This window comes from Symphodus melops (assembly GCF_947650265.1).
Source record: "Symphodus melops genome assembly, chromosome: 16".
Classification (NCBI taxonomy): domain Eukaryota; kingdom Metazoa; phylum Chordata; class Actinopteri; order Labriformes; family Labridae; genus Symphodus; species Symphodus melops.
In genome coordinates, this window is record NC_136706.1 from 5,479,866 (window position 1) to 5,494,950 (window position 15,085).

Consider the following 15,085-nt stretch of genomic DNA (forward strand, 5'->3'; position numbering starts at 1 on the left):
ATCCCCGGCTTTGGTTCGTCATCGAGGCCAGCTGAGATGCAGCCTGCTTTTGTCTGGCTCCAACAATGGACGGCACTGGTGTGAGTCACCCAACACACACACACACACACAAATCCATTCATTTATCATTGCCAGCAGAGAAGGCAGGCGAAGCTCAAGTCATGATCTGCCTCCATGAAGCACTAATGATCCTGTGGTACAAACTGAAGCTAAAACCAAGAAAATAAATCAGGCTTATTTTTGGTTATTTGCTAACTATGTAATCGTGGAATCAATCATTTAGCCCATTAAGCATCAAAATATTGAGAAACAATGGCTAGAGACGAATATCTGCTTCATTAAAAGACATTTGGTCCTGGGTAGAAATAGTTCACCTCCAGAGTGAAGCACTGAACACCAAAGCTGCTCAGGCGCTCTTCCATGTGCAGCTCTCCTCACTCTCACAGCTCTCTGTTAGTGCCCATAGCTTCCTGTGTGTGTATCTGAATGTGTGTGTGGCAAGATCAGCATAACAAATCTGAATTCCCCTTAAGGATTAAGAAAGTATGTCTTCTTCTTCTATTACAAAAAGTTCAATCACAAGTTCACACAAATCCACTTATTTCAGCGCCGGTGAACACTTCCCTTCGCAATGGTTTAGATCTGAATCATAAACATTAGCTACATCGCTCCATACATCAACTTCACTTTCATCCACACATCTTTTAATCTCCACCTCATTGTGTCACTTTTTTTTTTTCAGACAAATGGCACCATCTTGGTGTGATGTGTTTAGATTATAAATCAGCTACTGAACCTCACCAGTTTAAGCTCCAGCGGCAAAGCCAGCCAGAGACATCCTCCCTGAGGGCTGACACGCCTGTTCAACTGTCTGTTTTCACTGCACAGAGCTAAATTAACCGTGATGCTAATTGTCAGCCAGGGCTGGCTCTCTTTCCTCCCAACATTTGCATTTTCTCCCTCCATAGGCTCCCCTATACTGCCCTGCCATCCAGCCATTTCTATATATATCCATATACGTCTCCTCCTACAGCTTTTTTTTTTTTCCCGCTTTGTCTGTCGCCATTTCTTCCCACTTACTTCTTTCTTCCCCTCATCTTCCACTCCCGCTGAAATAATCTCCTTCTTTACATTGAATTTGCTGCTGAATTGATCTATTTCTATCTAATCGTATCTATTGTCCCTGAGCTATAAAGAAGGCCTTATAGTAGCTGTTTTGTGATTCTGAATCAAAGGAAATCATCATTCATGAAGCCATCTCTGTCAGGGAAAAAAAAGCTTCTCATGGTGTTTATAGTGCATTTAAAGCGTGTCTCATATTGTTGAATGGATTTAAATATTCTCCCTCATGGGATTAGGGTTGACTGATGTGAGTGCTGAAGGACGTCCTATATGTTGTAGTGACGGGGTCTTCAGTTGGGAGGCAACCGCAGTACTAAGAGCCCCCGTTGGGACGCAAACAATCGGGGAGCCCCAGGCGTGTGTCAGGGCTAACCAAAGGCAAACCACGGACCAAGGACAAGCTGCAACACACACAAAGAGTTGTTTGGATTCTGAAGCGTGGTGTTTAATGTGTGACCATGTAAAGGCGAAGACATGTAGATGAGTACTTCCAGTGTGAACATGTATGAATTGTTTGCATAATGACCCACTGTGGTGCCAGCATTCGTTACGCAGTCTTTACGCTAATGGCCGAGGAACCATTGTGCGCCCTTTGTGATGTCTACATATCGATATACCTCATAGAGAGAGAGAGACAAAAAAAAAAATAACACATCGTTCCTCTCAGTCATTTTTTTTCTTGTTAGTTTATTTTTCAGTTGCTTAGAAAAACGAAACAAACAAGCGCTCACAGACGACCCACTAAAACCAAACTACAGCTCGTCTGCGCGCTCACCGGAGCTTGTTTTTTTTCTTCTTTTTTTTTTCAATATTTATGAGAATATGCAAATGAAGGTGCGTCTCATTCATTCGTCGAGTGAGTCATGTGACCCGAGCACAGGGGTCTAAGGGCACGCGGGGCACAGACAAGGGGAAGAGGGGGGGTCGGTGGTGGAGAGGGATCCCCACCTGCCCCCATCTGCTGTGAGAGCGAGTCGCTCTTTGCATAATGGAAACTCATTGGTGGGTTTTTATTTCCTCTTCTTAAACTCAAACATGGTAATACCACACTTACACACTTGCCAGCAAGCTAGGTATCACACACGTTTTTAGAAGAGTTAAAAACACACCCGACTCTAAATCATATACATATATATGATATAAATGAGCAAAATATAATTTAAATAGAACCTAGAAATAAAATAAAGACAAAAAAAAACATGACATGTAAGCAGACACGCACACACAAACAAACACAAACACACACACACACACACAGACGATTAGGCTGCACTCCCAAAGACATGTTTGAGCTTTAATCACCCTTCTCTTGTAACTACTATTTGGGCTGTGTTTCTACCACACAGGATCGTAATTCTTGATGCAAGACAGAGAAAAAAAATAATAAAAACACTTAAAATTGCCCACTGAGATTCAGTGGGGAAACTCAGCATGTGTATCATGTGCGTATGTGCATGTATGAGTACTCCCAATCAATGACTTACTTCCTGATTCTAATGCATGAGCAGGCTGACCCTTCCTACATGGATCCTCTCTGTTGCACCTCCCCGCTATTCCAATGTTTTTTAAATACTTGTAAATATACTGAATGAAGATTAATATATAGAGCCCATTTATAGATGGTGCATGATTGGCTTGGTACGTCAATATCATAGTTCACACTTAAGCTGGAGTACGGTCCCACATATGACAAGCTAATGAGGTCGTACAATAAGATTTCTTCTTTTTCGTCATTGTCTTCTTCAAATACACAGGTTAATAGTTGCTTTCCTTAAAAAAACAAAAAAAACAAAAGCAAGATCAAGAACGGTCAATATTAAACACTTGCAAAATGTCCACTGCAAAGAATGGCTTGAGTAGGAGAGCGTTATTGGTGTCTCCGTGCGCCATGCTCTTCTTTTTGTCATCACATCAATGTTTTTGCTCTTCGGATGTTTCTTTTTTTTTAAATCAGCAACAGAAAGATGGAGGGAAGTCCACCTTCAAGTCCACAGCATGCCCTCTACTCAAACAAGAGAGCGCCTATAAAAATGTATAATCAACAAGGCCACAGTCCATAATCACGTCCTATAATCCCTCAGAATGCTCATCAAATCTCACTCACTACTGAGATGTTCTACGTTCATCTAACGAGCGCCGATTCAAACTCAAACTTTTTGCTCTTTTGTTTAAAACTGTAAAGCAAATTACCTCCAACCAGTGCAAAACAAATCACACCTGTGCAATAAGGCCTACTGCTAACACCTCATACATACAACGCATCGTAAAAACAAGACTTCAAAATAAAACAACGATTAAAACGCGTCATGATTTTTAAAAAAACAAAACAATATCGACAATGTGGTTAACAGAGCGTGGACATGCACGGCTTATCAGAGGAGAAGAGACATTCCCCTGTAGGACAAAAACAAAAGAATTATCAGCAGTGTCTGTTTTAATGCTTTTAAAGAGACCCCCCCCCCCCGTGGATGACACCAGGCAGAGCTCGGGGACTTGGGGTGCCAGAGGGGGTGTGTCGTCTCATATGGGCTCAGGCAGCCATCTGCCAGCCTGCTCCAGCCAGCCTGATCCTTATCCTCGGTCCAGCCTGGCCCAGCAGGCCCACTGTCTCATCCCAATAAAAAGGCTTCATACTGGGGGGGGGGGGGTTTGGGGGAGACAAAGGCAGGGAGGAGCGCTGTGGGAGCTCCACAGTGAGGCCCTTTGACCTGGTCCCCTGGCCCGGCGGGGCAGAGAGCCCAGACAGACAGATCCATGTCTGCTCCCTGCCTCCTCCTCCTCCTCCTCCTCTTTTATCAGCCACACAGACCCCAGGGGCTGATGGAGAGACAGTGGAGGAGGGGGAGAGAGAGAGAAGAGAGAGGGAGAGGGGAAGGCTGGTGGGGCAAATGAGCACAATGAACAGTCTGACACGTACTACCCTGACCCTCCTTCCCTTCCTCTCTCCATCCTCCATTCATCTTTGGGTTGGGATCTCAGTATTCCCTGCGGGCGAGCTGCTCCCCCATCCACCTCTCCCCTCCCCCCCCTCTCTCCCCCCCACAGGGTGACCCCTCTCCTCTCCTTTATCCCTGTGCCAGACGAGCTCCAGGACTCTGTGCGGCCCAAGCACGCCCCTACTGGCCCTTTGTACATTACCCTTTCCTTGACTGTGTGTCAAATGTAGTTTTTTCTATTTAAACGCCACGTCTTAAAAGCTCAGCTCTGTCACTTTAAAGGGAAGTGTGTGTTTTGATAACGGCAGTGGTCACCCATATTTTAGACATAACCAGGATTTTTCATTGACTTCATGACTCATAGAAAGCTTGATTTCATTTAGGTGTCCGTTTTGGTGAATCCATGATTAGCTCATCTAGAAACTGTTTCATGAGGACGTCTTCGGGGGTCTCGTCTCTTCTCCTCCTCAGCGGGCTGGCACCTAGGCAGTGGTTGAGGTGGTTGTGGTAAGCTTTTGGATGGTTCGGTTGTAGTATTGTGTGGTCAGAGCCTCCAGCGGGCTCCAGCGGTGTGCGTGCAGCTCGATCACCTCCATGAGCAGCGAGCGGGTCAGCTGCGACTCGGCCGGAGAGAGCATCTTGTCCCTGACGGCGGCCAGGAGCTCGATCATCATCTCCGGGAGCTGCTCCTCCAGGAGACGGCCCATGCTCTGCAGCTGGAGGGGGAGGAAAGGTGGGAGAGAAGGAGGCAGGAGGTCAGAGACAGCGTGCATGTGTGTGTCCTTTACAAAGAGGAAAAACAATGTCTGGCACCTTGTTACCGTGGAAACAGACAGCAGAGGTTCACACACCCCTTGGCCATAGAGCAGTGTGTGTGTATGAATATGAGCCTGCCGTTAAGTGTGCACAGTTTGTAAGTATCATTGAACTTTGTGGAAAGCAGCTCTCTTCTGTCTTTTCTTCTCTTATTTTTATTTCATGGCTGCTACGAGGGTTCGCTTTATATTCTCGATCTGAATCCAGAATTCTTCTTTAATTTAACTGCACTTCTTAATCATTTATATTCACCAAACATCGTTTAGGGCTATCAAAGTGCATGCTGGGAACACCAAGGTTAAAATAAAACATGCTTTATGAGTTTCAGTCAAGCTGCAAGCTCTGGTGTTGAATCCAGAAGCCAATGCAGAAGTGCACAAACTGCAGTTCAATAATTGACCACTCGAGGCCGGCTACAAAAAAAGCCAAATTTCCATTAGATACCTTGAAATCCCCATTTTGACAGCAGAAATGAACACCTCACTTAGACCTCTTCCATGTGTTATTCAGTCGACGGTTTGAAGGTAGGTCTGTTACCATTAGTCACCTTATATACATTCGTTACTCTGTGTGTGTGGGGGGGTTCATACCTCCATTGAACAGCACAGGACTGCATCTTCTTTAACATCCGTGGACTCTAACAGCTGAAAGAGACAAAGATGCTTTCATTTACAGTGATTTAAAAAGCTGGAAAAAAAAAAAAAAAGGTAAAGACAAATCTAAATGTAGCAGCGTAAAGAAGTCGAGCAGAGTGAGCGGGCGAACCGTCCAAGACGAGCAGATACATTAGTCTCTGTTTATTTGGATATAGGCCACATGCGTGGGGGGATTAAGCAAGTGTGCGTGTTTTGTGTGTGTTAATCAGTTCACGAGAGAAGAAGAAAAGGGAAAGACCTAATCCCAATTGTAAATATTTTCTCCGTAAACATTTGAAATCTTGGAAGTCTACACAGCAGGCTTTCATCCTGGCATGCTGGCTTACCATCGCACATCAAGGCTTGCTTCATGCACACAGTATATCCCAGAATACACACGCATAAATACTGTACACACACAGAGGAGGCCAAAAACAAACTGTGGAGCTGGTAAACATGCTATCTGGCTTTTTCTCCCCCCTAACAGCAGCCCCATGCACAGATGGGCAAACAACTGGTACTTTCAAACAATGCAGGGAGGGCAGCCACAAGGGAGGCAGACTGACACACAGCCTCCCATGCCAGAGTGTAAATATCTAGTGCAAGATTACAGCACAGAGGATTTTGGTTTTCCAGTTATAAGGCTGTTTTTGTTTTGAAAGTGCTGCATTGATTAAAGGAGGGAAATAAAAGTCACCGAGCGAAAAGGAAACACGCCTAACTAAACCCTGAACGTGTAAACCTGATCCACAATGAGTGAAATAAGTTGTAGGGTAAACACTCGGGGTGTAACAGTGTTTGTATTCTTCCTGCTTGTATCGGTCACAGTTTGTTGCATGCAGTGATCCAGTAATACGTCAGTAAGGTAATCACTCATGGCAGCATTCATCCTCCAATCCAGGAGGGCGGTAATGCTACTATTACTTAATATTAAACAAGAAACACAGAAAAGGAAACAAAACACAAGAAGTGGAAGAAGAAATGGAAGAGGAAGAAGAAGAGTCATTTAGCATGACCCGGCGGAGCTAGAAGAGCCGCCTGCGTCTTCGAGGTCAGTTGTGTAGGGACATTTTGGGTTCACAGTGCGTTGTCGTCCTGTGCCCATAGAAGCCAGAGCGCTCCTTGTTCTCTACTGGGTGACAGCAGCAGTGATTGAGCACCACTAACTGCTGTGGCACTATCAACAGATGGAGGGATCTCCAGTGACCGCACACTTCATCAACTGAGTGATGCCCTTTAAAGAGGTGCATGAACACATCACTGACTGTCCAGGTATCCATAGCTTCCTTTAAGCTCCATATTTGATTTTGTCTAGTGCTGTTTTTATTAAAACACACAGATCCAGAAGTCGGCCGTGCTCTGTAACTTTTTAATAATGAGTAAATGTTTCGGGCTGACTGACTGTGACTGGATTAGGCCCCGTGTCCACTGGCTGCGTGCTCGGGAGTGTCTGCATGGAGAGTTTGTGCGCGAAGAAGAAAAAGCTCTGCACGTCCGCCCCGTCTCTATGACAACAGTCTCCATGACAACAGTCTGTTGACGGATGCTGAAACTCCAGGTGGACATCAAACAGACGTTTTGGTGTTTTGTTTCAGATACATACTGGTACTCGTCTGGTGCAAGTTTACTACAGGGTGAATGTGAATAATGATGAGTCTGTAGGACTTAGAGATGATGGACTTCTGCATGCTTACATGTAATAAAACTAAAGTGTGACTGTATTACTACTCCAGTGAGACCAAAAGTGCATCAAAACGCTTTCTTAAAGAACATCTGAATCTTCATAGCTGAAAAAGAAGCGATCACCACATCCTACTATCCACACTGAGTAGCAGCTGTCCTGTTATTTCCGCGCTGTAAGTTTAATGGTATTCCTCCTATCAAGCAGACGTCAGCTCCTCACTGAGCTACGAAGGGTGTGGTGACAGCGAGGCTGTTTGATGTGGGAACTCGAGTCTCGTCGTTCCCAGAGCAGAAGAGCTGTGACAAGTAGGACTTACTCGTAATGAGTTCTCTGGGGAGTCCGGGGTGCACCTTTTTTTTTTTTTACGTAACACATTTGAAATGATCTTATCTATACTTATCCATAATCAGTCCGACTCAGCTCCGTCGCTGCTACACCATCACAAGCTGTTTCTCTTGTGAAGCTGAAAGCTGCCACATCTCCGGTTTGTTACATCACCAAGAAACAAAGTGCACTGCGCAGAAACCGGGGGATTCTCTGTGATTTCCACTTACTGTATTTTCTCTCATATTTGATCAGAAACATTTTTAAAAAAGCAGCAGAAACCAGGACAGCTGAGATCCTCTCTCAGCTCACTAATAGAGGAAGTTCATCCAACATGACAACAACACCTTGAGTGACGCAACGTCGTCAGCTGCAAAAACATTCTTATTCATCTAAACTGTCCTGCTGAGGTTTGATCACTCTGTCAGTCTGACTTCATTACTCGGGCACATGTTTGTGTGTATATAGCTAAACCTTACATCATGGTGCTGGCGACAGAGAGAGGGCTCACCGTGATGACACGCAGAGGTTACATTTATGACTACTTCATCTTTGACTATGGTTTCCAACAGTACGAGCTCCAACTCAAGACTGACACTTCCCCTGGTTACATGACATAATATGTTCCTGTTTGTAACGCTTCAGTGCTGTACTTTAAAGAACAGCTCCATGAAGAGGCTTACAATCTTTTCACACATTTGTTTGACCTTTAAAGTTTGAACGTTAAATTAACACAGTATTTGTCTTTTTATGTTTGTTCTTTGTCTATGATTGACTTTCAGAGGAGAAGACTAAGGCAGTAGTAGAAATCGCTCCCTCGGTCGTCACCACACACGGTAGACGTGCTCAGTCTGTAAACCAAATATCCTGATGAAGTCTCGCTCCCTGCTCTCAGGTTTTAAACAAATATTAGGTTGTGCAAGAACATTTTTGTTTTCTTTAAAAGGTTCCATGTTTCGTTCTCCTTCTTGCCTCATTAAAGGCTGGGAAAGTCTGAGGAAACACTAATGACTGATATACCAGAGAGGGTGTCTTCACATGTTGTGTTTCTCATGCAGACATCTAAAATTAAACTCTCGCCACAATGTTTGTTTAAAACTTATGTAACCACGGAAACATGATGAAATATAAGAAAGCCCAATAAGTTAGATTGTGCTTCATCGCTGAGAGAAAATCTGATTCACCGAAGCTGTGTAGAGCGTTAAAAGCTGTTAGTATATTTGGATTTGTTAGAAGAATGTATCTTCACGAACAGTATCATCTCATTGCTCAGCGGTCTAACCTGCACTTTGACCTCACTGCTCATGTAGGGTCGTTTTCAGCTGAGATGGCGGCGTGAGGAGAGAGCTCCACGCAACATCACAAACTATCAACACAAACCAGAATGAGATTTTTCGGCTTTTATTTTTGGGGCTCTAGTGATGGCTTCGCGATCAAAAAAAAAAAATTAAAAAAATGCCCGATCCCACCAACAAAGATGATGCAAAAAAAGAAAAAGAAAAGAGACCAAGAGATCTACAACAGAAGCTGCAGACGCCACTGATGGCCTCACTCATCCAAATGGAGACAAAGAAAAGAGCCTTTGTCGGAGCTGGCCAACCGAGTTTCATGTTTCCATGCTGTGCACTCGTAAGAAACTAGAAGTAAATGTTTGTGAGCAAAGATGGCGGTGAAACAAACCAGCTTCAAAAGAATGAAAAGGCTACAGATGTGTTTCTGCACCGAGGGCTGATTCCTGTTTCTGAAGAGTTAACATGTAACAACGCGGGGTGATGTATTTCAAGGTGTGCTTCAGTCGGGGATTATCGAACTTTCCCAGTTGACTGTGGCTTTTTTAAGAACATAGTTGGCCTGTTTGAGTCATGAATGGATGACGTCACGTCTCATTAGCCTGCTCTGTCTATATGTACAGCTGTCATGTACACACTTTGTAACACACCTCAGTGGTTACCTAATGCTGCTCTGCTGGCTGAAACTACAGAGGAGAGCCGCAGTGAAAAGATCTGCCACACTCGCACGCACACACGCGCACACACACACACACAGTAGGCACGAAGGCTTTCATATGCAAACACAGTGGCGTGCGCATGTTATCGCACATAGCTTGAAGCTGGGATCTAACAACTACATGTTACAACAGGATAGACTAAACAACAGATGGATAAAAATCAGGGACGATGGCTCTGGGGGAAAAAAAAAAAAAAAAAGGGCTCGCGTCACATCCTCAAACACACACATTCACACGCATAGGTGTGTTTCCATCTTGTGCATCATTAAGCTAACTTTGACCCCGCTGACACTGGAGCGTGGAGGTGTTTTTTGTGTGTATTCCTGATGCTGTGTTTCCACTCCCTCTGCCGTGTTTGCAGAACTGTCTAACAAGCTGAGATAATGCCCTGGGCATACACTCAGACAGGGTGTGGATGGCATTAGTTGTGTGATGATTGTTGTGCTTGTTAGTGAGATGCAGGGTGTGTGTGGAGTGCCAGACCTGCAGAGTTGCGAACAAAGCTGCAAATGTTTTCGGCACGAGCAGCAACCCTGCAATCAATTCACCTCTGCTTCTCAATCTAAACTTTCAACTTCAGATTCTGTCCCCGCTGTCGTTCTCTTCTACCTGTCCGTTCGTGACTGAACTTCGTCTGCAGTAAGCGTCGACCTGACCACAGTCTCCTCTGCTTCCTCCTCACCTCTCCCCCTCAGCTTGCTCGCTTCCCCTTTCGATATCCCAGCTGCCGTTTACCACTTCTGTATAGCCGTGCGTCTGTTGTGGCTACCCTATATGGTTTCCATGGTGACCATGTAAGAGAAGCATAAACAGCCGATGAGAACTGAACCCGGGGTCACATGTTTTACTGGAACTCATGGCGTCCTGACTGGTTGCGCCACTAACCAAAGCCGGCTGTGGTGTCTGGAGTCTAGACGAGGTCGGACTGAAAACAGGAAACACCGGCTCGGAGCAGCGATCGATCTGACATGACACGATGTGCAGACGCAGCTTTTTCTCTCTTGTATAGGAGTCATTGTTGATTAATAATAATAATAATAATAAAAGGTGTAGATGTGAATACGGACCTCTCGTAGGCAGGTGTAGATGGGACACACCAGCACTCTAAAAGGCTCCCCGGAGCTGCTCCTCATGGTCCCAAACACCTCACACAAGAAGGTGATGAAACCCAACCAACCCTCCACGTCCGACTGCTGGAGCTCCTCTCGATGGGAGAAGTCCTTCTGCAGGAAGAAAGGAAAAAAAAAACACACACTAAAAACACACACCAAAAGACAAGTCTAAGCAGCTTTTACTGCACACTGCAGGTAGGCGTCGGTAAGACAATATGAAAGTGTCTCATAAAGTCATCAGCAGAGCTTGTAATCACCACTAACATCTTTGCTATCTCTCTGATGGGAGTTTTTGCAGGTGCTTTACGTTTTAACCTCCAGATTGAAAGTGCTTAAAGCTGAAAAAAAAAGTAGCTGAAAAACACATTAAACAAATTCATGGATGTTTTTTTTTTTAGATGAGAAAATGTTAATGTGGTTTGAAAGTGAAGAGTAGTGAACTGTGTCAGGGCTGTTAAAAAAAAAAAAAAAAAAGAGCTGGGGTTAATATGGGTTAATGCTTAATGCACACTCGTAAAGATGTCATACGGTAAGTTAAAGTGAAACTTTATTAACAGGCGCAACAACACTCTGCTCCTGGTTTTCCCTGCCTGTTACAAGGGGGGGGGGGGGCTGAAGTGCACTAGAAAACACAAGCAGCGTACACTCTCGTAGTCTGCTGCAGCCACACTGAAGGCCTCCCTGTACACACACGTCTCTGAATGGATCCCACAACGAAAAACAAACACACTCTTCTAAAACACCTCCAAGGACGCTGCCTGTATTTAACATCTAAACAAGCAGACAGTGACTGAAGCTTAGCAACAGAACAGGACATTTAAGTGAAGAAGATTATGAGGAAGGTGTTTTAAGCAAGGCCACATAGCTGTATTGAATGATGAACAAACGGCAGACTTCACAGCTAACACACCGACTGTTTGATCAGAAAAGCCTCCCCCCCCCTTTCCTTTGCAAAGAAGAGCAGCCACACACACTAATTGTACCCACATTGAGATCCAGGGGTCTGGGAGCGACGGCGTTAATGAAAGCCTTCATGAGAACATACGTGACATTCAAAATGTGATAAAGCCAAAATGTCAAAGACAAGGAGGGGGTCCACGCTGGCTGGGAAAGTGGGAATTCAAGCGGAGAGGAGGGACCACACAGATGCTGCCAGGTGGGGAGAGATCAAGAAAAAGTGTAAAGGGGGGGATAAAAGGAATATGGTGGGTAAAAGGTGAAAATCCACAATCTAAAGAAGATGTATTTAAAAAATAAATATATATATATATATATATATATATATATATATATATATATATAAAAGGAAGCGAGAGAAAGAAAAGAGTGGGAGTGCAGTTAAAACGAGCCCCAGTAGGAGGAGGAGGCTGCAGATACAGCCGTGGAGCAGCTGGGTTGGAGCCAAGTGAAGACAGCGTGCAGGTCTCGTTTGCCTTCTTCTGGACAGTCTGCGGCTCTATCCAGGTTGTCTGACTTTCACGACGAAGTGCGGTAAGAAAAGAGAGCGAGAGGGGAAGTGTGCGGAGTGAGGCAGTGGCCCGTGTCGTTCTGGGTGAGGGGAGGCGATCGGGTGTGTGTGTGTGTGTGTGTGTGGGGGGGGGGGGGTGTAGAGCAGAGCAGTAATAGAGAGGGAGTAAGGAACAGAGAGGGAGTGAAATAAACTGCTGGGAGGATGATTTGATGAGGGTGCAGGACTGGAACAGTGCTGTTAAATGATGGGATGGGGGGGGGGGGGGGGGGCACTGACCTTTTACACACACACACACACACACGTTTAAATAAACCTTTTTTTTTCTTGACTTCAGCGACCAGGTTTGCACTTAAAGCTGTGATGGTGACAATAAAAAAAAAAGATCCAGATTAAACTGGTGACTGGACTGAATCTGGTTTACTCTCTGCTCCTTATTCACTCACTAATGTGTTTCATTATCTCGCACAACAATACTTAGACATGTATAAAGCAGGAGCTGGGGGGATCAAACCACCTACCAACCTTAGGAGTGAGGGACGAGCCGCTGTACCATTCAACCACAGCTGCACTGAGGTCATTTTGAACAACAGTTCTCCGACTTGAACCTTTTATAAAGTTGGTATTCTGACCATCTGATGTCATTCGGTCGCAGTTTCATCATAGCTCAATCCATAACGATTACAATACAACTGATTATGAACAACAATACAGTACCTCAGTGTGGTGACACATTGTTAAAATTCATTGATGCCTTCCCCATTGAAGCATCTTGTAAGACTGTCAAACAGTTGTGTTGCCTTGGTCGTGGTTGAAAGATAAAGTAGGAAATAGAACAGCCTCCGAGCACATCGACTCGAAAAAGACTTCTCACCACACGGTTTGACGACATGATCTCGAAAACGTATTTTTGACATGTCCTTGTTGAACCAACATTATAAATTCATCAAATCAGGTCAAGAGGGAGGAGAGATTGATATTAAAAGAGAGTACATGGATTGTTATAGTGAGTGTGAGTTATTTAAACAGTGAAGAGCAGGCTGTAGAAAAAGAGACGAGATGAGCACAGACTTCTCCCAGCGCTCACCTGCAGCATGTTGAGGAGCAGCGATCTGAACTTGGTCCCCTCCACCATGAACAGCGCCATCTTGTCGCAGAGCTTGGCGGCTGTGGCGGCAAAGCTGCGATCTGACACGGCTTTGGAGTAGATGGTGCTGACCACCTGAGCCAGAGTTTCCTCCGACTGAGCGGAGCACTGCGCCTCCTCCATGAAGGAGGCCAGCTGCTGCTCCACCCCGCTGCTGTTGCTTCTCATGCTGTTGAGGAGCTCCACGAGCCGGTCCATGCTCTGCGAGCCGGAGCCTGCCTCCACACGTGACTCCTCCTGAGCAGGCGGGTGGGTGAAAGGACACACGAATGATGAGTGTTCATTTGTCACGTATTCTGACGACATTAACTTGGCTTAATACAATTAGACAAACTACATTTAGATGCTAGTCCTGAGGGTGACTTTCTGTAGTCCATCGACAGTCGTCTGAGAAGCAGGGACGTTTAAAGTGGGTGGACAAACGGCTAAGTATTAGCATCCGTATATGCTACGATACACTATGTGCCATTAACACAAGAGAGTTATTTACTGCTGCTGACTTTCTGTCAAAAGATCTGCCACACAGGTAAAAGGCATTAGGGACAAAAGTGTGTGGAGAATAAAACCGAAGGGAAGCAGAATCAAGTTGTGTAAAGATATTGCAGATTAACACATCATTAACAAGATAAATAATATGACCTTTTATAAATAAGACCTATAAATAGCCCATTGCTTCGATGATTCATCCCATTCGATCTGATCAGTGGAATAGTTGTGTCGTTTGTATGGGGATATCATGCGTATATGCATATCAATGGGTAATAAGTATACAATGACTATATCCTGATTATGATATTATATATAACACAGTCAAATATAATTCCTCATGATACTTCTTTTACTAATGATATAATAATAATTATCAGACTCATTAATGACGGTTACACAGGCCACAGTACAGACAACATATGATGCTAAGAAAAGAGCGCTGCTGATCTTTAATTATCGTTTTGATGTCTCACTCTGAATCTTTGTCTTGGAAATTGTGACCAAATGCAGTTTTAGTCTGAGTGAATCATTTCCTGACATCGATCCAGTGGCAGTGGGGTAGATCATAAATGTTTTTCTGATGGTCTTGACTGCTTTTAAAGGTCACGCGGCGGCTTCAGTATGAAGCGTCTACTTCTTGACTAGATACAAACCTATGTTTGAACATTCTTTTAAAAATCCCCCCCATGTGAAGAATTCAGAGGGGGGATTTCCACCCCAAGTCAAGAGGCTCTGTGCTCTTAAGATACGAGGTGTTGATGCCATTTCATTACATCCCACTGAGTACTTTGATGACAGCACAAATCATCAACAGAATGCGTTTGAATATATTCTGAACTATATGATTCAAGGGGGGTCTTTTGTGATTTTTTTTTTATAGGAGGTTAATTGAACAAGTAACTCAACAATCTTGGGGGGGGGGCACATATTTAATCATTTGAAGCTTCATGTATCTTAAACTTAAAGGTGGGTGGTCTCTATTGACTGTAATGTTAATACTGACTTGATTTCAGTTACACCTTATGAAAAACCTTAACACCTTAACACCTGTCTCTTTCTCTGGATTCACTGATTCACTGGTGTCTGTCAGGATGTGTTTATTAATTCCTACTCGGGAGTTCTGTGCTGTCAAATCAAACCCTCCCTGATGGTAATGAGGATGCTGAGAGCAGCATCGTCGTTGGCTGACTTACCAGCGTGTAGTGCACACAGTGGAAAACATCAAAAAGTGTTAAGCTAATGCCGCTTTAGTTTCTTCCCTTCCGAGTGAGAACATGTACTCCCCCCCCCCCCCCCCTCCCTGCCAGGCTGGGTGTGTCGGTGTGAATATTAAACGACTCGACT

The 15,085-nt window shown here is 44.5% G+C and overlaps 1 protein-coding gene across 4 annotated transcripts in view; it reads right to left on the reverse strand.

Annotated features, from left to right (window-relative positions):
• Positions 1 to 1,789: 1,789 nt before the first annotated feature.
• ctif (CBP80/20-dependent translation initiation factor) overlaps positions 1,790 to 15,085 on the reverse strand; it is a gene marked incomplete at its 5' end in the record, with an annotated part of 36,904 nt that continues 23,608 nt past the window's right edge. For 3 of the 4 annotated variants that reach the window (XM_079365104.1, XM_079365105.1, XM_079365103.1), the window contains 4 exons: positions 1,790 to 4,774; positions 5,465 to 5,518; positions 10,593 to 10,748; positions 13,193 to 13,489. In XM_079365104.1, the coding sequence (XP_079221230.1) occupies positions 4,541 to 4,774; positions 5,465 to 5,518; positions 10,593 to 10,748; positions 13,193 to 13,489 (741 nt within the window). In that variant the 3' untranslated portion in view covers positions 1,790 to 4,540. Of the gene's footprint in view, positions 4,775 to 5,464; positions 5,519 to 10,149; positions 10,296 to 10,410; positions 10,526 to 10,592; positions 10,749 to 13,192; positions 13,490 to 15,085 lie in introns of those variants that run through there. The other variant, XM_079365106.1, reaches the window with a different exon arrangement.